This window comes from Propithecus coquereli, unplaced genomic scaffold (assembly GCF_000956105.1).
Source record: "Propithecus coquereli isolate 6110/MARCELLA unplaced genomic scaffold, Pcoq_1.0 Scaffold4, whole genome shotgun sequence".
In the NCBI taxonomy this organism is placed as follows: Eukaryota; Metazoa; Chordata; class Mammalia; order Primates; family Indriidae; genus Propithecus; species Propithecus coquereli.
The window spans coordinates 12820627-12848492 of record NW_012149729.1 but is presented as its reverse complement, the minus strand read 5'-3'; the positions used below and the strand labels follow the sequence as shown (position 1 = coordinate 12848492).

The 27866-nt window shown below is 36.1% G+C and overlaps 1 protein-coding gene and 1 pseudogene across 3 annotated transcripts in view; both read left to right on the top strand.

Moving 5' to 3' along the window:
• ZNF277 (zinc finger protein 277) overlaps positions 1–27866 on the top strand; it is a 93882-nt gene that overhangs the window by 50548 nt on the left and 15468 nt on the right. For all 3 annotated transcript variants that reach the window (XM_012652795.1, XM_012652794.1, XM_012652796.1), the window contains exons 3-6: positions 8899–8987; positions 9272–9354; positions 25165–25256; positions 27507–27617. In XM_012652795.1, coding sequence (XP_012508249.1) covers positions 8899–8987; positions 9272–9354; positions 25165–25256; positions 27507–27617 — 375 coding nt within the window. The remainder of the gene's footprint in view (positions 1–8898; positions 8988–9271; positions 9355–25164; positions 25257–27506; positions 27618–27866) is intronic.
• LOC105817094 lies at positions 2513–3389 on the top strand (annotated as a pseudogene).

The window sequence follows — 27866 nt, the reverse complement described above, 5'->3', positions numbered from 1 at the left end:
TTCTCTAACTTGAGTGAGTCCTTCTAGAAAGCCCAGAATAGACTTGGTAGCAGGCCACCCAAAAGGCAATGTTTGGGAACAGGGACCCTTGGAGCCTTTCAAGCCAAAAGGATATTTCCCAAACAAATCTCAGTTTAAGTGCTGTGATGAAGTTGTAAACCAGAAAAAAGTTGAATCATTCAAAAAGCCAAAGGAATATAAGAATAGATGCTATTGAGGTCACTCTGAGGTACTGAGAGGAAGAGGAGAAGGAAGATGAAAGAGCAGATGGTGATGGGTGCTTGAGGAGCTATCAACACTGTGCAGGTATGAAATGTTCTCTCTGTGTGGGACATGACCTGCCGAGCCAGGGCCCAAAGTGAACTAGACTCTAACTTAGGAGCACCTGACTTGGAATCATCTATACCAGCAAGCTGCTAATATAGGCAATTATTCCTTTTTTCTCAATTTATAATTTCTAGAAGTAATGGTCCAAGAAAAATGCCTTCCCTTAAGCAGCTATAGTGAAGTAATTATGTTCATGTCATGATTATTTGAGACTTGGAAGCATTTTCCATAAAAGGCAGCATCTTGTTGGTTACTGGCCTGTATCGTTACTGAAAGCACACAATTCGATGTATCTGGTAAGGTCCCATTTTGAGGTATTCTTGTCCTGATTTCCCTACAAAACGTTAGAGTGGCCCAGACATTGTAATATCCCCGCATCTAAACTCTGTAGCTCCCAGACCACTTAAATCATTCCTAGCAAGCAACTTCTTTCTTATGATGGGTCTTGCAAAGCCACAAGCTATATTATTAAGAGTTGACTGTGAAACCAGACAGGCCTAGAGTTAAACACAGGCTTCAAGACTTCCTAACCTTGTGACTTCCAGAAAGCTATCTTACTGCTCTAAACATCGATTTCATCATCTAAAAAATAGGGTAACACCAGCCCTCATAAGATTGTCAAATATTATATAAAACAGGGTATGTATAGTACCTGCTAGTGCCTGACACATAATGTGTACCTGATAAATGGTAGCCAAAATTTTATGTATATTTTTATTACCAAAGATATATTTGAAATCTTAGTTTCTACAACTGTAGCTTGAATTTTCAATAGACATTTATGCTGGTCTAAAAATCTAATTATCATTTGTAAAATTTAACTTTTGAGAGAATTTTATTCAGGGTTCTAAATAATCTAAACTTCTAGAAAGAAAATTTGTTTTAAATTTGGAATAGCCAGCATACCCACAGGGGTAATATTAGCTATTCCCTAGCCCTGATCTCTGCCCTTCAGGTCCCTCCCAACTGCCTAGCGCCTATACTGAATATCTACTGTGTGCCTTCTGTATATGGCCTCTATATCTACTCAGTATTGCTATTTTGGGGTAGATTTTGGTGTTGCCTCATCTGGGAGCAGAGATAAAACATAGTGGGTGGGAGAGTTATATGAATGATATATGTCACCAACTAGTAAAATAAACTAATTCCTTATATACTTTCAGAGGAGGCATTCTGTGCTTCATTCTCATTCGTTATTCTTTATTTTCAATTAAAGTGTGTGTGTATATTCATTCTTGGAGTATTCTGGGAACTTTATTATATATGAAACCTAGTTATATGTAGTCAGATCTTTTACTCTCTTTTGAGAGTAAAATTGATTGATAGTGTTAAGATTTTTCTTTCCGCCCCTAAATTCTTTGAGAAATTTCTGAATTGGAGTTATTTTCTCCTTTGTGCGTATGTGTGATAGTTAAGTACTTACATTTGTACTAGTCAATCTTTCTGTTTTTATCATTGACATTAATCTCATTCGTATGTGGACAGGAAAATCAAATTATTTACTAGGTCTCAGGGCTTAGGAATCAATAATGAAATGTTGGGATCAGTCATGCTCTAAATGCAGATAAGCAATAAAATGGATACTTTAATTAAAAAGAAAAAGATACGTATTTGATGTAAGTGCTTTCTACAGTATGTATACATGTGTAAAATATACACAAGTATACATTTACAAGTGTAAAATACGTATGTTGGCATGTATTTTATATTTGGAAACCTGTTGTCAGCTATCCTCCAAGTATTGAGTGTTTGTGATCAGAGTTACGTTGGACTCTTCTCAGCGTTATGTGACTCGTTCCTAACTTCAAAAAGGAAGTTATTAGGAATGGGGAGGAGGGAACAGTGAGAGTTTCAATGGCGTAAATGGATTCACTCAGAACTTCTTAGTAATTGTTGCTTCCGAGTACAGTAAGTGATATGGATGATAAATAATAAATAAGAGATGGACTTTGTGGTTTACAAGAAGCTATAAGTTTTCATATTAAATATATTTGTTTTTTTTAATTGAAACAAAGTAACAGTAAAACTTTCTGGGGCAGAGGAAATATAAACAATAAAAATCTTTCTTTTGAGTCCATTTAACATAGTTATTGTATGCTGAGCTATGCCTTTCTGCACTACCCAGAGAGCGGTCCACACAGCATTGTTCCGGATTCCTGTCATAACTTAAAGGGAAACTTTCACAATGTCCAGAGCCCTTGAAGTCCTGCCAATGATAGAGGAGGGTGTCCTTAAATTATTTGCAGCAGGAACCCACTTAGGTAGCACCAACCTTGACTTCCAAATAGAACAGTACATCTACAAAAGGAAAAGTGATGGCATCTACATCATGAATCTGAAGAGGACCTGGGAGAAGCTTTTGCTGGCAACTTGTGCCATTGTTGCCATTGAAAACCCTGCTGATGTCAGTGTCCTATCCTCCAGGAACACTGGCCAGCGAGCTGTGCTGAAGTTTGTTGCAGCTACTGGAGCCACTCCTACTGCTGTCGCTTCATTCCCAGAACCTTCACTAACCAGATCAGGCAGCCTCTGGGAGCCACATTTCTGGTGGTTACTGATCCTAGGGCTGACGTCTTATGTTCTCCTGCCTACCATTGCTCTGTGTAACACAGATTCTCCTCTGCGTTCTGTGGACATCTCCATTCCATGCAACAACAACAGCTCACTCAGTGGGTCTGATGTCATGGATGCTGACCTGGGAAGTTCTGTGCGTGTGTGGCACCATCTCCCATGAACATCCATCTGTGGGAGGTCATGCTTGATCTCTACTTCCACAGAGATCCTGCAGAGATCCTGAAGAGATTGAAAAGGAAGAGCAGGCTGCTGCTGAAGAGGCTATGACCAAGGGGGAATCTCAGGGTGAATGGACAGCTCCAGCTCCTGAGTTCACTGCTACTCAACCTGAGGTTGCAGACTGGTCCAAAGGCGTGCAGGTGCCCCCTGTGCCTATTCAACAGGTCCCCACTGAAGATTGGAGCACTCCACCTGCCATGGAAGGCTGGTGTGCAGCTCCCATTGCTCAGGCCACTGAATGGGTAGGAACAACCACTGAGTGGCCTTAAGCTATTCTTTCACAGGCTCTTAAGCAAGATGGAAATAAGGTTGACAGAAAATAAACATCAGTTTCTTTAAAAAAAAAAAAAACCAAAAAACTTAGCTATTTGCTAGCTTTATTCAGTAGATAAAATTGGTCCAGAAGATAAATGTTAACTCCTAAGTCTTGCCCCTTTCTATATTAAATTCCACTCATTCAGCGCCACTTAATTAACAACCATATCTCAAACCTTTATGCCTGTGTCAGTAAGCACACCAGTTATGGTAGGGGGCTGGGCAGGCAAGCTATTGCTACAAGGATTTTTTGTGAGATATGATTTGATGTTCCTTTGTAAGAAAAAAATATTTACTGATGACCTAGTAATTACTTTTATGGCTCTTTAATAAAGTATCAAATGCTTTGAAAACTGTCATCCAAATAGAGTTCATACCACATGTTATTTCTTGGCGGCCTTTATATATTGAGTAGCTGCAGTTGTAGGTTTGAATAAACTAGAAAAGTAGGAAAAAAATGCAGAAAAGAAGTACTAAATGATCCCTTAACTTTGAAAAAATATGTTTGTTCTAGTGGGTGGGAAAAAAATGCCACAAGAAGGATGTACTGAAGATCTACTATCTTTAAGCTATCTCTCAATTGAATACAATTTATCTGAATGCCTTTACCAACCACAAGGAAATGTATTGATATATATTGATACCTCTTAATTCTAATTATAAACTAAAAAATCACTTGTATGTGTTTAATAACTAGATGTTCCGTAACTCAAATGTAGACTTAGGTCAAATGTTATGTTGCAGCTGAAGTCTGTTCATACAGTGAACCAGAATAAGATATGCATAATTTTATATTTTTAAGTTGTATGATGGTTTATGGTTATATTTTGCTTTTGTAACAGATGATTTTTTTTCTTTTGTGTTTTTGTCCCCCAACCTTTGGTCAGGAAGAGCACTCAAATGACAGCTTTGTTCCTACTGGACCAATTTATTATCTGCTTTCTCCCCCTTCCCTTGGAAGCCACCTAACACCATCTCAGAGATGTTTTTAGAGATGGTATCGGAAAAACATCATTTCCAAAATGCATGACTGCTTGTTCATGGAGCAATAAAATAACTTTTAACCTATGCAAAGACTACCAAACTATGAACTTACAGCAGTGTCTTCTCTTCCTGTTTCATGAGAAGCTCTTCCTAACTATTTGAGGAGGGCAACTGAGTTCTGCTAGACAGAATCTCCCCAAGATTTTAAGTCAATTGATGTTAGTAATTGCTTCCCTTGTGCCTGTCACCTTTCTGATACAAAGTAAGTATGTGATGTGATTCTTCAGAGATCAAGGAGACAGTACTCAAAAATGGAAGGCCTTGGAGACTGAGACCCATTGACTATTGGAATCAGGTGATCGTTACCTGTAGTGGAACTTCTTTGCACCTCTTGCTTACCTAGTTAAGGAGTTCCAAATCAACAACCCTAAACAGATGATACCAACTTTCAATCCTTAAGTAGGAAGTTAGGAGCAGTTCAGACTGAGGGCTACTGTTAGATAGTGTGCTTTTAAGAAGGGAAAGATTCCCTTCAGACTTCATTTCTGTAGTTCTGTTTCTGCCTTATCAAAAGGCATTCTATGTGGTGACCTCCTTGGTCTCTGAGGGAAAAAAAATGCTTCAAGCATTCATTACAACTGTAATTCTAGGGGCTTTTTCCTGTCCCTGCCTTCCCTTTTCTGCATTTCTTGTACAGATTGGTCCCACATGACACTAGAGACACTGTAGACTCACTGAAGACTGAGTTTGGCTTTGAAGCCAGAAAGTTCAGATACCATATCTAATATTCTAATTGTGTGACCTTGTGGCAAATAAGGGCTCATTAAGTGGTAGCTGCTAATAGTTGTCATTATTATCATTCTACTCTTCCGCCATGTTAGCCACCTATATGTGCCCTTTTTGACATTATTAATAAAGTTATTTTGACTCTCTTTTTAAACGTTTGATGAAATGTTATTTTAGTTATTGTGTTAGGGACCATTATTTCTCTGGGATCAATATAAATGCTTTGCTACTTTAGTCTTATCTAAATATGTTACTTTTTCATAGTAATAACTATCATTTATTAAATACCCAGGATTTTGGACACTGTGCTGTATATGCATTGTCCTATCTAATGATCAACAATTCATTTTATAAGTGAGTAAATTGAGTTTCAGAAAGGTTAAATAAGTTTAAATTCAAGTTCATATCTCTGGATGCAAAGTCCCTGCTCCTCTATTCACTATTGTCTTGGGTAGTAAAGTCTGTTATTAATACATCAACTATGATGGTTTGACCACTGTCTTAATTTAAAAAGCAAAACTGCCTCTAGCATAAGATATATATAGATAAGAGAGAGACAGTATTGACTCTTGATTAACAATTAAGTCATTGATAATTCAAAGGGCGATCTTGTTACTAGGATCCAGGCTCTTACTTGGTCATCTACTTCACATAATTTCACACAGATACTTTTCTAAGTCTGTGAACATTTTCCAAAGGTAAGCAGCCTGTGTATTCAAGGAGTTATCACTGCCTTTTAATGCAGACTCAAAATGGAACTGATACTATAGAGGGCTAACTACTATTCTCAGTTTTATTTAGAGGATATCACCAAGGTAGGCACTTTGGGACTGATGAACCCCTCCTTGGTGTATTCCCTAGAGAGAATTTGGCCCTCTTATCTTTTGAAGTCAGTAGCCCTCAATCTAAACTGCTCCTAACTTCCCACCTAAGGACTGAAAGTTGACACCAGCTATTTGGGGTTGTTAATTTGCTTAGCTAGGTAAGCAAGAGGTGCAAAGAAGTTCCACTTCAGAGGTAACAATCACCTGATTCCAATAATTAATGGATCTCAGTCTCCAAGGCCTTCCATGTTTGGGTACTATCTCCTTGATCTTTAAAGAGAAGAATCACATCATATACTTATTTTGTATCAGAGTTTCAAGTTGATAAGCACAAGAGAAGCAATTGCTAACATCAGTTGACTTAAAATCATTGAGGAGATTCTGTCTACCAGAACCTCAGTTGCCCTCCTCAAATATTAATAGTTATCTGATTCTGCCATATATGAGTTTGATTAGTCATGAAAACAGATGTTTATATATTTCCATTTAGAAGAACAATCTGCCACTATTCTTTTTTTTTTTGAGACAGAGTCTCACTGTGTTGCCCGGGCTTGAGTGCCATGGCGTCAGCCTAGCTTACAGCAACCTCACACTCCTGGGCTCAAGCAATCCTACTGCCTCAGCCTCCCGAGTAGCTGGGACTACAGACATGCGCCACCATGCCCGGCTAATTTTTTCTATATATATATTTTTAGTTGTCCAGATAATTTCTTTCTACTTTTAGTAGAGACGGGGTCTCGCTCTTGCTCAGGATGGTCTCGAACTCCTAACCTTGAGCGATCCACCCGCCTCGGCCTCCCAGAGTGCTAGGATTACAGGCGTGAGCCACCGCGCCCGGCCCTGCCTCTATTCTTGACGTCTCTAATACAAGTTGTATGTTTTTTCATCCCTGTCACCACTTTGTAATAGAAGATGTGCTAATGGGAGAATAAGAAAAGGACTGGAAATGTCATTTTTTATTTTCTTAAGCCTTCTCTTTCTCCCTTTTTCCTTTCTCCCCAGGAGAGAAAAAAGCAACAAGTAGGGAATGGAAAAGTGGGGAATAAGAGTACCTGTGTAGGATACTGAGGAGTGCAAGGTGCTGAAACTGGCCCAGGATGGCCAAGAAAATAATGTTTCAGCCTTCTGTAGGTACTTTTTCTCTTTTTGTCTGCTGCGATGGATCCAACATGCACTTGCCTTCTGCTTCTGAGACTTCTAATATGGAAGCCTGTGTGTTAGCCAGTATGAATAATGGTGCATCATTTACATATTTGTGGTTGGAGGCTGAATAGGAGCTTAAGGTTGTCATTTTCAGATCTCTCAGGATAAAATCAAGCACTGTTTTATAAGGAAAAGGTTCTTCTTTTACTTACCCACCAAGGTTGACAATATGGTTACACAGGAGAAGAAAGAACTAAAATATGTGGTTCTATTTTTATACATTATTTACTGACTTCTTTTCCTTATTACTCGATATTCACTCAATATTGTCATCTTTTTATTTTTATATTTTATGTCAACTTATGGTTCTCTCTTTCTCTAAGACCTCTCTCAGCACAGATTTTTTTTTTCTAATACACAAATGTTCTTTCTATAGAGCACTATGGGATTTGGAAATTAATGTTAAGGAAAAAGGAGGTAAAAATAAAAAGAAGACAAAGTATTGAGAGTTGAGAGCTACTTAGAGAGCTTTACAAGAATCTTCAAATATTCTTCTACACATCTTTAAAACATTTACTGTGAGCCTGCTATGTCCAAAACACTGTCAGGTGCTATATCAAGCCATTTAAAATGTCCAAATTCCTGTTCTTTCCATACACTTCATCTATTTTGAGTTCCATCTTTTTCACAGAGCTTTTGATTTTTTTAGTGTAAGTTACTTATTTTATCCATCAGTTGTGTAGCCTGACAAATTGTCAGCTACAGAGTCAAACTTTCCGTTTCCTTTCTCCTCATGAAGACCACATTCTCTTCTTGGTACCGTTTAATAAATGAAATTGCAATTGCCAATATAAAGCTTGTTAGATAAATAAAAAAGTGAACAGCTCGTTGAATTCTGTCATTTTACTCCCTCTTTCATCAGATATGCAGGTCAGGATGTTATGCTTTTTTTTTTTTTTTTTTTTTTTTTTTCAGCAAATTATGGGTATACATACGTTTAGGTTACGTGTGTTGCCCTTGGTTCCCCCCCCACCGAAGTCCGTGTTTCAAATGTGTCCATCCTTCGGGTAGTGCGCATTGCACTCCTTGTGTATACAAATACCCGTCCCCTTATGCTTTTTTAAAAATTTAGCTAGTGTGCTGCTTCTAACTCTGCTCATTAGATACAGGAATTGTAAGTTCAGCTATTTTTCCAGAGTCTGAATTTGCCTCATTTCAGACAGAGTGTGGACATATGAAATTTTTCTACTTTGTTGTATAGATACTGAATTTAAACTGATTTTTCATTGCATTATTCTTCTGATCTCTGTTCTTTTGGTGTATAAGATAATCACTACTGTCTCTTTATGGGAGAATATGTCATAGCCTATTTAATCATTGTTGCATTTAAAAGACACATAAACTTAGATGTTATTTCAGAAAACTTCATTATCAGATAAAAATATTTATTTTAACTTTTCTAAATATCTTTATTGAACTTGGAGATAGTAAAGTTTAATCATTTTCATGCCTTTACATGGTAATTTCTTTTATTAAATATTTATTTCATATTTCTGCAATGCTCCACTGCCTTTGTATTCACAAATTTTCTAGCAGTTTTCAGTTAACATTTGATTTGTTGCTTTGAGATAATTCAATGTTCTTATAAAATTCTATCATTTGAAAGAAAGTTGTGTCTTCTCACCACCCTCTTTTCTTTCTTTCTTTTTTTTTTTATTGTTCTAAGGTACATTTTATATTGGAAGAAAAGGTTCACTGAACAACCCATCACAGATTTTTGTAGTGTGATAAGAATCAATTCCACAGCTCCATTTGGTAAGTGTACATCTTGGCTACCATCTTTTCATTACGATCCAGAAATTCACAGGAATAATCTTACTGTCTTAAAGCTTGCTCTCACTTTCATGATAGATAAAATTAAATTGCTGCATTTATTTTGTATAACTTGAATAAAGCTAAAACAATTCTATACCAGAAGGGATCCTAATAGAGACATACACACACACACACACACACACACACACACTCATTTAAAGGAATAAATCTTTAAAAATGATAAGTATCTTTTTTCTCATTTATTTTTCCTAATCTCTCAACAGAAGAACAAGAAAATTATTTTTTGTTATGTGATGTTTTACCAGAAGACAGAATTCTTAGAGAAGAGCTTCAGAAACAGAGACTGGTAAGAATTGTTTTCAAGGACGAATAGCATGTTGGAAATACATACGAAAATCATTTTCGGTATGGCTTTTTTTTTTTTTTTTACTTATAGAAACTTTCAAACATTCACAAAAGAGTAGACAATGCATAAAAATCTTAAAACAGAAAAAAGTATACCCTTGACTGAAAAGTAAAGCATTTCATGTTAAAAATGCAGAGATAATTTTTGGCTTTGTTTTGCTTCCTGGATTATCTCTAAAATAACAACAGAGCTTACACGTTTTAGTATAATTTTAGCTGCCTGACACATGCTAGGGTTCAGTAGTCGTGGAAAAATGCCCTCAGCTAAAATTGAGTTGAATTGATTAACCTTTTTTTCTCCTCTTCGCTGGAATGTGCTATGCTCTATCATTTCTTTTATTCTCCTTTATGAATTAAGCATATGGTTTGATCAACATAGTAGTCTTTCTCATTTTTAGCCCTAATCATAAGCAAGCTAATTTGAAAACCTCAGTATCTCTAGTCTTTAAAAAAGATAATAGCACATACAAGTATGAAAATTTCCATTGTCATTAATCAGAAATTAATTTTAAGTTATTAATATTGTTTAAAAGTGCACACTTTCTCGTTATTTGTGATATTACTTGAGATTGGCTTTTTCTTCCTTTAATGGTTTCTTGTAAGTCTTCTTTGTATCTTTGGATTTGGCTAGATATATCATGAGAGAGATGATTTAAATATTTGTGCTACATTCTCAAGAGACCCAGGAGGAAACTAAATTCTATGTACTATCATCATATAATTTAAGAAAAACCCCTGAATTACATTTGATTTTGTAGACATCCCAAATGATTATTTCTCCCAGTAAGGGAAGATAATAATGTTGGATGTGGATTTATATTTTAAAAAAATTATGCTCTTTCTGTATAACAATTCCAGTGAAGAAACAGGACTTCCTAAGTTTCTCTTCTCTCCATATAGCAGTGTCTTTTGAAATCTGCAAAACAAGGGTGAATTTAGTGTCATATTTTATGAATTTTGTTTGCTTATATTTTATAATTTTTTATTTCCATGAGTTTTCTTATCTTTCTCACAGTGGCCTCAATCAAGAATAATCAAGGTGTCATGATCCCAGTAGCCCTAAGGACTTCTTTATAAGAACTCAAACCCTACTACTTCAGCCATTGCTGTTCCTCAGCGTGCAGAATCTTTACTGTATGTCTGCAGATAGACTCAGGTCCCTAAAACAATCTACATCGTCAAAAAAAGAAAAAAACTTTCTTCACGACCTCATTGGTTTCTTGATATTTGTGAGATTGTGTGTGTTTTCCGTTTTCTTTTCGAAGAGCTTGATTCCTGCATGACACTTATATGAATTTTTTCATCTGTATTCTGAAGGGAAGTACAGGATTACAAAAGGTTCTTGAGGTTTTGAATAGCCTGTACACTTTCTTCCCTTTAGCTTCCTTCTTTAAAAATTTTCCCTTGATCTTTGTTCATTTTTCTCTTACTTCTCATCAGTCTGCTTCAATCACTTCCAGTGGTTCTTTTCCCTCTTTTCTCTTAAATATGTAGATGTATGTGTCCCAAGATCTTGTCCCCCATCCAGGGCATGCACTTCTGTAACTATCACTACTGTGCTGATGGCTTAAATTCTGGTGCTGCTGCAGGGAAGGCAGTCAGAGTAAATAAATATTCATTCATTGAGTTCATTCATAGCTTTCATCCTGGCTCAGTTCTGAACACCAAATCTAAATTTCGTCATATTAAACTTTCCCATATGGATTTCCAGTAAGCACCTTAAGTTTAATATGCCTAAAAACTGAACTTATTTTTTCTTTTACCAAAACTTGCTATAATATTTGCCTATTCTCCTTATATCACATAATGATACCACCATTCTCATGGCCACTCAATTTGAAAATCTCTAAATTCATCTTAAATCCATTCCTTTTTCTCACCACCATACCTAAGTCATTGGTCAAGTCCTGTCAGTTCCACCAATCCCACGTGTGTACTCTTTGCAATCCTAGTACCTTTTATATTACCTTGTCTATAGACTCACCTCCTCGGTCAATTGACATTGCCTCTAGAATTTTAATATTAAAAAATAAATAGCAGATCACACTTCATTCTCTTCTTCAAAAACCTGCTGTGTTCTCTATTATCTTCATATTCTTAAGCTTTTCTAGGCTCAAACCACATTTCCAGTGCTTTTCCCCCTCTTTCTTTCAATTGCCTAGAGTCCAATTCATTCATTTATTCAACATGTATTTATCTGGCACCAGCCATCATCCTAAATGTTATTGATATAGCAGTGAATGAAGCAGGCAATGGTCCCCACCCTTGTGGAGTTTACGCTCTAGTGTAAACATCACTTGTACTCAGTTATGTTATGTACTTTCAGGACTCTGCTTCATCAACCAGGAATGCCAACCCCCACCTATATAAATATATATCCCTCGAGGCATTGCTCAAATGCCACATTTTCCCAAAAAGTTTCCCAGATGCCAACTGTCAAAATCAGTAACCTCTTCTATTAATATTTGGCTTTTCAATTATAGTTAGTTTTTTAAAAAATCTGTCTTCCTTCCTGGATTAGATGCCTCTTAAGGGTTAGAATTGCTGTATTCACTTTTGTATCTTCTCTGAACCTTGCTCATATTAGTATTAGTATTCATATTAATATTAGTATTCATATTAACATTGGTATTAGTATTAACTTAAGTTTAATCCTGAAGTATTGGCTTGATATTTCTATACAGCCATATAGTCAGATTTGTCTGATTTAAAAAGAGATATAAAATAGCTGAGGCAGACATCTTTAATCACTGTATTACACTTTTCACTTCAGCTTAAAAAATACTCATGTGAGTATTTTCCTACAGGAGAAAACATGTGGCAATTATAAGCTCTCAGTAGCAAGATGTAACTTAACTAAATTAGGGAAAGGGGAAATATGTAACCATATGGAAGGTATTTTTTAATCACTATTATAAATGTCAGCTTGAGACATTATTCATGACAACTATAAATATTTTAAGAAAATTTTAACCTACATAGCAATTCGATCCTCTGGAGAGAACACAAAACACTGTTCTTAATGATACTTGCTATATCTCACCTCTCCCCACAATAAAGCAACAACAAAATGAAATTACATATCTCCCACTGAGATGATTTTTCTTCCTTGTGCCACTTTTGAGACTTTTAGTAAAGTATCAAATTATTATATATCAATCACCTCAAAGTAAAAAAGTCAATTTACATTTATACCTTTCTTGCATAATTCCTGTCTTTTATATTACAAGTTCTATTACTACATCTAAAGTAACTATTTCCCAAATATAAGATGATATTTCCCATTGAACATAATGTTGTTATTAACAGTGCAACAAAGATCAAGTTAGCTAGAATGACCATTGAGTGATTTTAATCTTCAGATTGATTAATGTTTTCATTTGGGAAACAGATGTAATCATAGTCTGAAACAATACTAATCTGAATCCTAAGGTTTACCACTTTGAGCATCTTCAACAAGAACTTAAAAATTACATGACTTTTTAAAATATACACTGGATATGAGAAATCAGGAAGAAAATATACTGTATTAAATAGGACGGGAAACACTCAAACTCCTGTTTTCCAACCCCAAGCACCATTCTCTTTCTAATTGTACCAGGATCCTTTATCAAGTTTGATTTTCCTTCCAAGCAAATGTGACTTTTTCTAAATTGACATTTGTTAGAATTAATAAAAATGGCTGAGCAGGGCCTAAATACACATGTAAATAAATAATATTCTGTTTTCATTGTTAAGAATCTTTTTAAGAAAATCTGATTTCTTATTATCTTAGGTCAGTAGTAGACAGGAATTTCTTATTCCCTTGGGTCTAAGCTGCTTGTATTTTTTAAAAAAACTTAAGGTAGTGTGTTTCCAGAGTTTCCTCTATCTTTAGAGAAACATAGGACTATACTTAACCTTGAGTTTATAGAAACTATTTCCTAAGACAGGTAATACTATGCTGAGCCATGCCATGCTGATAGCCCTCTTTCTTTTTTAGTCAAAAAATGGGTATTTTGAAATCTCCCATAGCCACCTATTGAATTTTCTAAAGTCCTACTCTTCTTGCCTAAGCTAAATTCCCTTATCTCTTTAATTTAATACAAATTGAAATTTGGCTTTTCTAGTTTCTCCCGTGTTCATATATATATATATATATATATATATATATATATATATTCTGTACTTCTTCCATTTTTTTTTCATTGTCCATGTAAAGGGTTAAATTCATGTCATTTTTTTTTCTCTCCTAGTTCGTTTTTTTAGATGTTCTGCTCTGTCTCTTCCATACTCTTCAAAAGCTATCTCAGTGAAACTCAAAGTAGAAGAAAAATACTCTTTCTATCCTGTGTAGCAAGCAGATGGTTGTTGCCTTTATCATTGCAGTTTCAGAAATGGTGGGAGGTACTGATGTCTTTCAAGAAGGTGAGATATTAGTCAGATCAAATCTCATGGATTTGGGGGAGAGTATCATCATCCTGTTAAGAAATTTCTCTCTGGCTTTTTTGTTTTACTTCTTTTTCAGTCATTGACATGGGTGGTCTTTCCTCATTTATTTATTAAGATCCTTAATACAAAGCTAACTTTCTATCACCTCTCATAAAATGCTGAGAAAAGTGGATTTTATTGATTTTTGTAAAGAAACCATATTGTACCATTGATAATCTTTGCTTTAGTACAGTGATTCCTGCCTTATACCTGCAGAAGTGTGTTTTTGTTTAAATATCTTGAATGAGTGTATTGCTAGCATAAATTCAAATGCTCAAGTAATCAGATTCTGACAAAAAGAACAGTCTTTCCCAGTGCTATCCAGCACTTTTTGACACTTAAAAAGGAATTCTTTGGTGGGGGGAAGTAGCTTTTTACCTGACTCCTGGTCAGAGGACTTCTAAAATATTTAAGTAAGTTGCAGACAGATTCCATTTTGAAAGTGGTCAAAGCTGTACAGCAATATCTGTATACAAAATTTATTCATGTTTTCATTTTACTTTGTTAGCCAAACTTGTCCCTTGATCCTTAAATTAATAGAAATTTGCTGAGCTTTTTATACTTTAATTTCTTCATAGCCAGTGTTACATCAGTAGAATAAAGGGTGTGATAGATGGTGGTTTTGGAGAAGGTGCTATCTGAGGTGAATCTCTAGAATGGTGCAAAGAAAGCTTTGAAAATGCTTTTGGAAGACAAAGATAATTAGAGTAATTCAAATGGTTGACTGAAATGACTTAGGAAAAATTGCCTTTTGTAGAGGATTAACTTTAGGTATCAGTTATAGTGTTTTGGAAAGTAGACACTCAAAAGTTATATTGATTGGTTAATTTATTGGAAACTCCTTTCTCAGTGGTTAGGAGAGATTTAAACCTATTCTGAATTCAAGGTTATGACCAAAAAGAAGTCATAGATTACAGTGCCCAGTGTAATACCAAAGTTAGTTAATCTTTTTTGGGCAAGTTTTGCTGAATATACGGCATTTGTTTCAGCCCATTGGAGTATCCAAGTCAACTGTTTTCACCAAAAAAAACAAACAAAAAGCTTTCTCTCCTATGTTATTTTAAATTCATTCACTCATTTTTGTGGTGGGGGGATGGAAAACGGGGAATGGATAGCAAACAAATATCTTTGGTCATCCTTTTTATCACCAATGATAGATAATGTACCACTCTCTGTGCCTTTGTGTCAGTTCCTCAAAGGAATGCCAGTCCAGTGTTTCCAGTGCTTGTATTAACAAGCTACGAATGTTCACTCTCTTAAAGAGAAAAAGCTCATCAGCATTCCATATGTATTAGGGCCTTTGCCATTTGGCACGCAGTTTGAGTTCTGATATTGCAAATAAGTCACTTCAGAAGAAAGCTAGTACTTTGTGATTCATTTGTATCAACAGGAAAGACCTTTTTCTGCATCCGAATGATGAAAATTTTAATTTTTGTTACTTTCCTTTTAAGTTCCAATTTTGTTGACCATCCACTATTTCATTTTCTACCCTAAACTTTTATTGATGGCTGAAAACTTAAGAAAATTCTAAATTCTAATGTTTCATAACTGATTACTCTTCAAGAATTTTCATCCTCTGAGAGTTCCCGAATGCTTGTGTTTTTATTCCTTATCTTGAGAGGCTCTTTTATAATTCCAGCATTTAAGCAAAAAGTAAATGCACTCTGGATTCTTACCAGTCCCTAGACATACAAGGGGAGCACAGTAACCAAGGGGTGGTGCTGTCTAAGTCTCATCTGCCTCCTTTTCCAGCTGTCTTTCCATTAGGTTGTAGCCACACCTACCCCAGCTTTTAAAGGAACAGACCTTCATTTTCATACCTTTCAAGTATCTTTAATATTTAAATATTTTAACAACAAATACATGCCTATAAATTTTTTGAATGTTTTAAGAAAGGTACATTGCAGAAATTGCTTGACAAACTACAAGTTAGGCTCTCTCGGGCCTGTCTTTACATCAGCCCTTATACCCTACAACACTAGTGCAAACTCAGTCACTTTCTGGAGGAAGAACTCAGGAATAATGCTACATTATTTCTCAGCATTCCTGCTCCCTACCCCAGCAGCAGCTGACCTCACCTTTGTATCAGTGCAGTATTTAGGTCCTTCCCCTCAGCACCTCATAGCTTTTGCTTTGTATGCTAAAGAATGGTCCCAAGAAGCAAGCTGGGTTTTGTGCCCTTTCACCATCAAAGAGCTCTTGTTGGTATCTCTTTGCCCTGGCCCCAGTCTTTCTTCTAAGAACTTGGAAGAAACCTGTGGAAGAGTTAGATCTCTTTGTGTCTAGGACTCCCAGGGATTTTGACCTTTAAGAATTCTTTTAAATTTCAGTTATTTTCTTCCTTCTTTTGCCTTTTCCTCCCATGCTCTGCCAAAGGTGAAAGAAATAGTTCATGTGTCCCTGTCTCTCCTCAGAGAGCCCTAACACCTTTTGGAACTCAGTTTTTCTGGTTGCCTTGTGACTTCAGCTCCTTAGACTCAAAATAAGTTATGATTTTTTTTTTTTTTAGATTATTCAGCTTTTTCTCATTGTAAAGATGTTCTCTTGTCCTATCTTTGTCCTAAGCAGAAATGGAATTCCTCCTCCCCCTGCTTTATTTTAATTAGTATCTTAGTGATTAAGTGCTACTTTTGGTTAAGGTAGATGCCTTTCCTCTTTTCATGGAGTTCAAAAAGATACATATACATACATATGTATTTGTCTACTAAATTAAATATAGCTTGAACAGACAATTGATCCTTTCAACTAGTTGTCATAAATAAATTCTAAAAACTATTATTGTTTGGTATTCATTCTTCATCTTTTAACTGACTTACCAATGACAATTGTATCAATAAATTGCTACATTTAGTTATGTTCATATACATTTTGCCAAAAATTTGTCTTTGGAGTACATGCCAGCAAATTGTGTCACTCATTGCCCAGTGTTCTTTGGACTATTTTCTGATACCCTCTCACCCAATCAGGGCCAGGCATCGGGTAACACCTTACTTAAAATTTAATCCATGTTAAAAACTGTGTCCCTGTGCCTTCAGAGATAAGGGTGTTTGTTTCCTCAGGGGTAGGGAGGGCACCTCTTGAATGAAGGTTTTATGATCTGCTTCAGAGGACAAGGGCAGGGGTGACATAAGAGTGAATTACCTGTTTCTGCTGTTTTGGCCAACGTGCCGTATTTGGGGGTAACATGTCCTGAATCCCATCAAGAACTATGCAGTTTTTATAGGAGAGTATCAATCCTGCGTGTCTCCTATCTTCTGAGGCCCATGACTCTATATCCATCTGAGAGCCTAGACATGGAAGAAGGACAAATTTAAGGTTAAAACCAACCAATATTTTAAAAAACTGTGTGCAGAGAAGATTGTTTGAGGAAGTTCACAATTTTTCTAAATGGTCTTAAACTGTCAGCCTCTAGTCAGTAGAGAACAAACGTCTGTACTGCATCATGACAGCCCTTACCTACCCCTCTGTACAGTTTCCACTGAGTTGAGAGATGTGCTTTGGGATGAGAGCTTGTTCCGAGGATCTATATGAGAAACATCCCTATGTTGTTTGGTCTATTTATTCTAAGTTGTGTCCTTTATATCACATAGCATACTTATGTACCCACAGTGACTCTGACACCAACCATCCAGAGTTAGGCCAAACTTCACAGCTTATGCGCATAGTCCTCCACAAGACTGTCCTTACTTCAAACACCAGCCACAAGCTGGGGGTTCCCCAGGGTACTTCACTTCTGACCATCTGCTTACAAATTCAGAGGTTCCCACTGCTCCCTAAGGTTCAGTGATTTGTTGTAATCACTCAGAACTCAGGAAAGCACTGTACTTACGATTATAGTGTTATCATAGTAATAGAATACAAATCAGAACAAGTCTAACAGAGAGACACATGGGATGAGGTCTGGGAGATTCCCAAATGCAAGACTTCCGTCCCCCTAGGGATGCATTGCCTTCCTGGCACAGCAGTGTGTAAACAGTACCTAGAGTAACGCCAACCAGGAAAGTTTACTGGAGCTTTAGTGTCTATAGAGTTTTACTGAGGCTTCAGTGAATAGGCATGATGAACTAAATCATTGGTCACATGGCTGAACTCAATCTCTAGCTCCCCTCCCTTCCCAGGAGGTCAGGCTGATATGTGGCTCACTAATCACAAGGTTGGTCTTTAAGGCCTAGCCAGTTCCTGTCCTGAGTCATCTCATTAGTTTAAACTATCAGGTGTGGTCTAAGAGCCCACCATAAATGGCAAAGACACTGCAATCTCTCAGGAAATTCCGAGGGTTTATAAGTTAGTTACCTCCCAGGAACAGACAACAAAGGCTAGCCAAATTCTCCACACCAAACCCTTATCTGATCTGTTACCCTTTTCTACCAAAAGCTGAGAGCCAAATTTGGGAGCCAAATTCACCTTCACATGTGAATTTGTGTGTGTGTGTGTGTGTGTGTGTGTGTGTGTGTGTACACATATGTGTTCTTTTTTATTTTCAATTTATGTGCCCATCCTATCTTATTTTTTTCTTTCTTTGACTCCATTTCTATGCTACATTGTTTTATAGCAGCCTGTAACACTTACTAGAACAAGGTGGAGGTAAATAAAATAATCTCAAATACCTCCGAGATAACTCATAGCTCTGGAAATAGAGAGCAGGAGAAATAAGAGATTCTGCTGCTTTCCTGTGGAGCCTTTGGGCCACTACTGTAACTGTAGTGGGGAGATTTGTTGTCTTCTGTACTGGCAGATTGCCACTGGGCTCCTAGTCTGAGAATTCCTAGCAAGTTCTGCTGTGCTGCTGCCTTTAGGCTACGTTGAGAAAGAACCCGAGCAGTATGCTATTTTCTGTCGTAGCCATTCGAATATTCAGCCACCCAGGCAACACTGTTGTAAATCTATTACTTGTTAGTATCCATAAAATGTTTTTGATATCTATAGTTAATAACATCAACCTTAGTTTTCCTTCCTTGCGTTAATGCAAGCTATTTCCATTGGGTTTGTCATTTTAAGCATCAGTTTGTTGCTTCCCTATGTATAAATACTTAGCTAAATAAACATTTTCTAAATTGCTCTTCCCTAAATAGGCTGATTTTTATAATTTTCAACCTGACTCACATTTTCTACGTATATGTCAATCCCCTATGATTATTTTGAGTGCCATCTGCTATGCCTGCTGTTTATTAATGTTCCTTCTGCTTCTAGCTTATGAATAAAGATGAAAGACTATGCACTGACCCCTCTGCTAGCATACTTGACATTTTATACCAATTAGAAAAACATACAGCTTTTTGTTATGACTCTGCGTAGTACATAGGCTGATCTTATATTCTTACAACTGTGGTTTTTATCCAAGCCTATTTTGTAATGAAAATTTTATCTAATTTCATCAGCTGCTTTGAGAAGCTCAAACATATAACATCTACAACATTCTCTTCAGACCCCTATTCCCAGTATATAAAACCTAGTATATATAGCCCAGAATAAACCTAAAGTATATAGCCCAGCATAAAATTTTTTTAGAAAAAATAAAATCACAAAGCTGATGAGCTTTGATTTGTATATCTTTGTGGTGCTTTCTATGGACTATCTCCTAATATTATAACTTTTTGTTCCTAAGTGACTTCAGACAAATGTGACAACTAATTCTATCAGATACCAAGTTTTACAGAGGAAAGAAAGAGGGAAGGGGGGGAAGGGATAGAAAAGGAGGGGGAAAGAAGGAGAGGACAAAAGGGAATGAAGAGAAAAGAAAAAATATTTTTCTTGACTGTCCAGGTAGCTTCTACTCAGTTTCTTCCTCTTTGATGCCTGATCAGCAGCTGACAATATGTTTGCTATAGAAGAAGGAAGCACATAATTTAATGCTTAGTTTTGTTTCCTCACATCATAGCACTTAACAGCAATGGAAATAAAGGTTTTAGGGCCTACTGATGATGTGGCTGTCTTCTACTTAGACTCCTTCTAACAACTTGAAGGATTTGAGGAAATAGAGGCCATAGGAAACATAGCAACTCTATTCAACAGTTGTTGTGTACCCCTGTCTATAATGTACAGTGGGCACTACATAGATGAATAAAACAGTTCTGCCTTTGGTGAGCTTATGATCTAATGAAATACATTTTGAATTGATAACATAAAGACAATAATATTGACCAAGTTTTATTAGCAGTCATGCATATATTTTGGAAGACTATCATTGTGTTTGGAAAAATTTTTCTTTTCTATATACTAGGCTGGTCCCAGGCTGGTGAGTTATTTTGTGGTTTAAGATTTAGAGGCAATGCTGGGCACAGTGGCTCACACCTGTAATCCCAGCACTTTGGGAGGCCGAGGCGGGAGGATCACTTGAGGCTAGGAGTTCAAGACCAGCCTGGGCAACATAGTGAGACCCCATCTCTACAAAAAATAAGAAACTTAGCCAGGGGTAGTGGCGTATGCCTGTAGTCCCAGCTACTCAGGAGGCTAAGGCAGGAGGATCGCTTGAGCCCAGGCATTCAAGGTTGCAGTTAGCTGTGATCACACCACTGCATTCCAGCCAGGGTGACAGAGCAAAGTTTTGCCTGGATGCTACATGCTATTTTGAAATTATTGTTAACTTTCTTAGGTGTGTAACAATGATTATATGTAGAAGAATGTCCTTATCCTTAGGAGAGGCATGCTTAAGTATTTAGGAGTGAAGTGTCATGATGTCTGCAACTTATTTTCAAATGGTTTAGCCGGAAAAAAGTATGATGCACAGTGTTGTGTGTGTGTATGTGGAAAGAAACTGGCAAAATATCAACCATTAGTGAATGTTAGTATTGAGTATAGGAATGTTCGCTGTACTATTCTTTAACTTTGCTGGTGAAAATTTGTATAATAAAAATATAAGAGAAAAACTACCAGTCTTATTTAGCATCCTGTTTTACTAATTCATTTAGCATGTCATGACATAATTATATCATCAAAGCCAATTTCAATGAATAAAAGAGACCTTCTCCTTAATTTATCGAATTGATTATAAAATGATAAGGAAAGCTGTTACAGATGTAATAGTTGTAGAATTAAAATAATTTTTATTTTCATATTATTTATTTTATGTATAAGTAAAATTTTGTCAAAAGTATATATGATATATTTGGGGGTCTTATTTTTAAAAATAAGGAGAATTTCCTATTTATTCTTATAAGGCATAAGCACTTCATAGAATAAACTTTAGTAGAGTGGATAGGAGGGAAACTTGATAACATTATTTCAATTCTTAATATTTTTTCTTTTTACAGATAAAAATAATTGTGTTCCACACCAATACACTTAGTTTCCCTAATTGTTGGATTCAGTAATTGCCACTCTAGTTTATTTCCTCATCTTGACTTGCATCTTCTACTTTGCTCAAAAAGTCATCTTAGTAATGAACATCTATTTATGCTTTTAAGATATATACTTATTAAAAGTATGTATATAGTATTAAAAGTAAAAATTATTTTTTAAAGTAAAAACCTATCCCCCAAATCTCTACCCATGGCAATGTAAAATTCTCTGTAAATCTGTATGTTTCTAAATATTGTCACTTGCGGGCCGGGCGCAGTGGCTCACGCCTATAATCCTAGCACTCTGGGAGGCCGAGGCGGGTGAATCGCCTGAGCAAGAGCGAGACCCCGTCTCTACTAAAAATACAAAGAAATTAGCTGGACAACTAAAAATATATAGAAAAAATTAGCCGGACATGTTGGTGTGTGCCTGTAGTCCTAGCTACTCGGGAGGCTGAGGCAGAAGGATTACTTGAGCCCAGGAGTTTGAGGTTGCTGTGGGCTAGACTTGACACGATGGCACTCTAGCCCGGGCAACAGAGTGAGACTGTGTCTCAAAAATAAATAAATAAATAAAATAAAAATAAAATTAAAAGAAAACAATTGTCACTTGTGAGTTTTTAAAAAAACAAACAACTTTGGTACTTGTAAAATCATGATCAACATAAATTTGTTTTCCTAGAATAGTTAATGTATACAGTAGGCTATTATCTTTAACAAATATCAGTTTACTATTGCTGTGGGAAGCTCTCCATTTTACATTATGTATGAAATATAATACAAGTTCTAATCCTATGTCAGTAAGGGATAATCAAGTGTGTTATAAATCCTCTCCTTAGAGAAGGCCATTTTGATTTTCAGGGGAGCATTGAGATTTGTAGTGTGTACATTGTTGCATGTGGTGTATAAATTTGGTTGTCATGTATTTATCGAGACTCTACTCTAAGAAATTGTGTGCATATGGCATAAAGGAGCTCATTTTCTATGAGGAGAGATGGTTAGGACACAGTTTTCCTGAAGACCAAGCAATGTGGTTACCAACTGAATGCTATAAACTGTGGTAAAAACAAAAAAGAAGTATCACTTCTAGTGCAGAATTGGTCTGGGGCAATCACTTTAATGACTTGTAGAATGTTTCCGAGGCAATTTAGAGATCACCAAAAAGTGAGTCCTTGAGAAGTGATATGCCCAAGGCCAGATTGAGAACTAGTCAGTCACGAAAATAGGACAAGAGCTCCTAAGTCCTTGTCATTTGTTCTTTCCACTTACTACAGAGATGTAGCTTGAGCTGACTCTTAGAGGATAAGGGTAGAGAACTTAATAGCAAAGACGAGCAAAAGAGGAAACAGTTAATTCCTGGCCGTTGAGTGGCTTAAGAAATCATAATAGGTAATTGAGAACTGCTATTGATAATAATACACAAGTAAATCATACTGTGTGTTCTTGCTTTTCCCTATAACATATAGTTATATGGGAAAGCAATGTAAAGCCTTTTAAAAACCTAGGTTAGAATCAGGTACAGAACATTCTAAATGCCATGCTAAAGATTACGGATTTTATTCAGTAGAAAACAAGGAGCCATTAGTGTGTTCCTTAAGCTTTTATTGAGTACCAATTCTAGTTGTTTCCTTTCCAAATATAGTCATTACATATTTATAAACTAATTTTTTTAAAGGTTCATTTATAGTCAGATTTTGTTTTCCATCCCTCTGGGCATGTATCAGATAAACATAATTTTACAATGTATGCACAGGGAAACTCTTTCCTATAAGTGCATCCATCTGGTGTCTGGTAGGTAACCTCAGTAGGTACAAATTTCAGAGAACCCAGAAATAAGAAACAAAGCATCCCTACCAGATGAAAATAACTTTCATAAAGCCCATCCAAGAAAGGTGGTACTGGAAGCTACTTTTTCTCAGGTACCAAAGATATTAATATTTGACATAATCTTATTCTTAGAATTGGGCATCTGTATTTTCTTAGCTGGGTTTTGGGAGTCCCTATGGTTTTATTCTAGATTAAGGGAAAGAACAAAGGTCCAAACAAAGGATAGCAAACAAAAAGGAGGTATAGATGGGGGAGCCAGTTAGTGGATAGAGAAGGCGACCCACTAACAGTGATTAAAAGTCAGCGAATAAAAGGAGATCAACATAGATGGCCATAAAAAAGAGACAATAAAATCAAACTAGGAGAGCACAACAGTTCAGTCATTTGCAGTGACAAAGAGATTCTGAAAGTAAAACATATTTGCATTGCAGTACAATATGGTAGTAATTGTTCATAACAAGCACCCTGTATCATATAGAACAGGCTAGATTATGTCTTGAATTTGGAATGAAGAGAAAACATGAGAGGTGTCTTAGAAACCGTCTTGTATAAAACTTACCCCTTTAAATGCCAATTAAAATTTCTGTGATCTAGAAAATCTGTTTATCTAGTATGTACTCTTCATTTGGTTTCAACTTCCCTATGTTGCAGTTTAGAAAATACTCCACCAGCAGAAAACTGGTATAAGTATTATTTTTTTCTGTCGAGGATCACAGCGCTGTGCTATTATCTAATGCCTGAAAATATGTAAAATATATGAACCCAATTTGTTTTATGGTAGTTTGCTGTAGAAGGGTAAGTCTGATCTCTGTTATTCCATCAAGACTGAAACTAGAAGTTCACTGAATTGATTCTCATCATGGTAGCTTCTTAATTTTTTTCCTTGAATAGATTAATATTTCTAGATGTTTGGTGATGCATTTCTAGAAAATGCCACATGGAATTTAAGATTCTAGATAGAAACTCATTTTTATGCTGCTCTATAAATATTTATAGAATCAACAATAAACTTTATGAAGTTCCTATTTTGAGCACCAAGTTACAAGAGGAGAATGGTATACAGATATAGTGACAGCATAGAGACTTTCTTTTAACTTCAAAGACCTTTCATTTCCCTTCAGAAAACAAAACAGACAACAGTTACCAAAGAGATGGCATGTAATAGATAATGGGAATTGATGTGGGCTGGGTAAGAATAATATCAAACATTTAATGATTTATATACAATTTAAACTCTACATACATTATCTGATTTAATCCTATAAACAGTGCTGTGAGATAATACTTTATTTTCATCTAAAAATGAGAAAACTGAGGATTAAAGAGGTTAAATAAAATATCAATTACAGGTAGAGCCAGATTTCAAATCCAGATCTCCTCAATTTTTCAGAGCCTAAGCTCTTACCTGTGGTACTATAATCAGAAATGTCTGCATGATAAAAATGGGAATCAAATTGAATCTTGATAAACAGGTAAGAGTGAAAAAGCAAAGGGAAATAAAATGACCTCAAGGAAAGATAATGTATAGACCCACCCTGATTAGAACAGGACAGTATGACAGCATATTTGAAATTATTTGAGTTGAAGTATAACAAAAGAATTTTTGCATGAAAACAATGTTTAAGAAAGTTCTTCTAATAGCAAAAAAAAGAGCATAGATATGATGGAAGAGGGATTGAAATCAGACCCTTTAGGAGACTTATTTAGGGTAGTCTCATAATGACTGAATAAAAATTGGACTCGGTGATGACATTGGTATTAATGGAGAAAAGTAACATGAAAGATAGTTTGAGTGAAAAATTGATCATAACTTGATTACAAACTAAGAATTAGGGAAATGAGCAAGTCAGAGATCCCACTACATTTTTGTTTTTGGAAGAGAGTGAGGATAGGAGATAACTGACAAAGACAGAACAAAGGACAAGGTACGGAAGGATGGTAAGACTGTTAACTTTAAGTGTCCAACGTAGCTGTCCAAGTGGAGTATTCTATAGTCATTTAATGGTACAGACTTAGAGCTTTGATGCAAGGACAGAAATGGAGAAATTTATTGACAACTTTCATCTGTAGCCTTTGTGTTTCCACCCCAGCTTCCTCCTATTCAGACTATGACATTTTTTATTAGCTAACTGTGCATTTATTAAAGATTATACCATAAACCTGTTTCTACTTTACAGAAAGAAATTCTGGAACAACAGCAGCAAGAACGAAATGATAACAGTTTTCATGGCATTTGTATGTTTTGCAATGAAGAATTCCTTGGAAACAGGTTTGCTATTATGCATCTTAAATGTTATTGTTTTTAATCTAAAAATTCATCAAAACATCCATAACTATTGGTTATATAAATTAAGTTCAGTAGGTTGGCTCAGAACCCTTTGATATGTCAGCAGTACTCTTTTTAAAAATATGCCTAACATTAAAGATGGATTGTGGTTGCTCTAAACAGAGTAAGGGGATTAATTCTTAAGATGCCAAAAGTAGATTTACGTTTAATATTGCGGAACTTTTAAAATTGGCTGACAGGCAAGACCATGGCAATAAACTACTACAGATAGACCTCTCCATACTAACTTGTTTACTCTGAATCTTTGGCAGTTTTTGATTTTTCACTTTTGGATATCAAAAATGATAAAGACCTAGAAAAGAAGTTAGGGGATTGGTAATTCTGTCACCAACTCCAACTGGTCCAAAATCAACTGGTGCACTACAATTCAATTCTGGCACTAATTACCTGGAATTAGCATCAGACTCTACACGTTTAAGGACTCTAGACCACAACAAGACACCAGCCATAAGTTCAGGCAATCTCTAGACTCCCCAAACTTTAACAGGCTACAAAGTCAGAGATTCCCACTGGTAATTTCATGCATTTGATAATTTGCTAGAAAGACTCACAGAACTTGGGAAACCACTATATTTACGATTATAATTTTCTTATAAAGGATACAGATCAGGAACGGCCAAATGAAGAGACAGATGGTGGCAAACTGGCTAAGGCTGAAGGTCTTTCCGAGTCAACCCTCATGGATCCCAGAAGCTACTGGGGTTTGCCCGGACAGTGTCTTAGAGACTGGGGAAGCCTCCTAACTCATGTACCCTTCGAGCCAACCACTGGCTTAACTCCCATCTCCTAACTTACAGACCCTAGATGCCAGGTTTTTAGGTCCCAGAGAGGTTGAAAGCAGGACTAGGTTCCCATGAATATATTCATTGTGGCTGTTAATGGCAAGAGCTTTTGATCCCACATAGCCTGGGTATGAGGGAAACCTCCTAACCCACCTGTACCCCTTGAGCCAGCTGTTATTTCTAACAGCATCCAGGCACAATATAGGATCTGGATCTTTATCCTGGAAGTCTTAAGCAGAAGTAACTATGGCTTGGCCACTTTAGGGAGAACCTCCCTGGATCCAGAGGCACTCTGTACACTAGCACAACATGGCCTTGGGGGTAGGAGAAGCTTTCTAACCTTCTGCCTCACACCCCTTGACACCCACCCACCTACCCACCCCACTTCCTGCAAGAGGCTCCAAGTTCTGCTTTCACCTGAACTCTTCCATATCCTAAGCCTTAGGCCTAAAGCCCCTGGGAAGGTCTAGCTCTGTCTGGGCTACCTGTGGGAGAAACTTTGTGGGCCCAAAAGGCACTGTGAACTACCCCAACAAGTAATATTAGCAAGTTATCAGTAGTAGTTAAGCAGTTAGACAAATGGGCATATCGTATTAACTGCAAGATAAAATGTATCTTCTACATAGTAAAAAAAAAAGTCAACAGACATTTTTATAAAGAAGGTTGCTTTATTTCACTTTCTCAAGGAAAAGAAAAACACTAAAAACAATTGGGGCAAGTAAGTGTCTAAATAAACTAGATAAAATAAACTGTATAATGTATCACTATGCATAGTCTATCAATGGTATGTATACTAATGAGTTCGTAAAAACTGTCGTCTTTATTTTATGAGCTAAAATTGTAATAAAGGCTCAGGACACATACTCTTTTCCTATGTAAAAGTTACATAAAATTAAATTTTCACTTTCTGCATAAACTAATCAACATGCTGGTCATTGAGTTTCCAGGTTATCATAACCCTTGTGTGTAATTAGACCTGTTAACTGTGGGTTCCGGGTTTTTGTCCAATGATAAACTGGCTAAATGTGTGATCCTAGGTCATAACAGTTCATATTTCTGTTAGACAGTTGCCTCTTACTCTTCACCATGATGAATTGGAAAAGTAGAAGTACAGTTTATTTAGTTCTTTAAGGGATAGAATCTGATTCTCCTGTAGAGTATAACCCTGTCCAGTAACAGATGGTAGAACAAACCTTGGCCTTCTTTTCTGACTGTGGATGAGTTTACATACTTTATACTATGTCAGTCTTTCATAGCTCAAATGTTTGTGCCATTGTTTAACACTTACTTATACCTCTACTTAGTGTTTTTATTATACAAATGCTATTCCTAGCCTGATTTGTTCCTAAATGATTTATAAATAATACAGATTGCTCAAATTTCTTCCTAGATCTGTTCTTTTGAACCACATGGCCAGAGAACATGCTTTCAACATTGGATTGCCGGACAACATTGTAAATTGCAATGAATTTCTGTGTACATTACAGAAAAAGCTTGACAAGTAGGTATTGTTTTATGAAACACTGCCTAAAGCTGTTTTAATCTTGGACTCTGTTGTGATTTTTTTTTTAAATTAATAGTCAGAAGTAATTAAAGAAATGGAAATTTCTCTTGTTGGAGGAATTTACATTTTGTATGACAATCCTTATTTTATCTGGACCATGCTGCCTTTTAGTATTTTTTAAATTTTAAAAATAGAATATGCGTATGTAAACAAAACAATATACATACCATATAAGTTATGTCATGT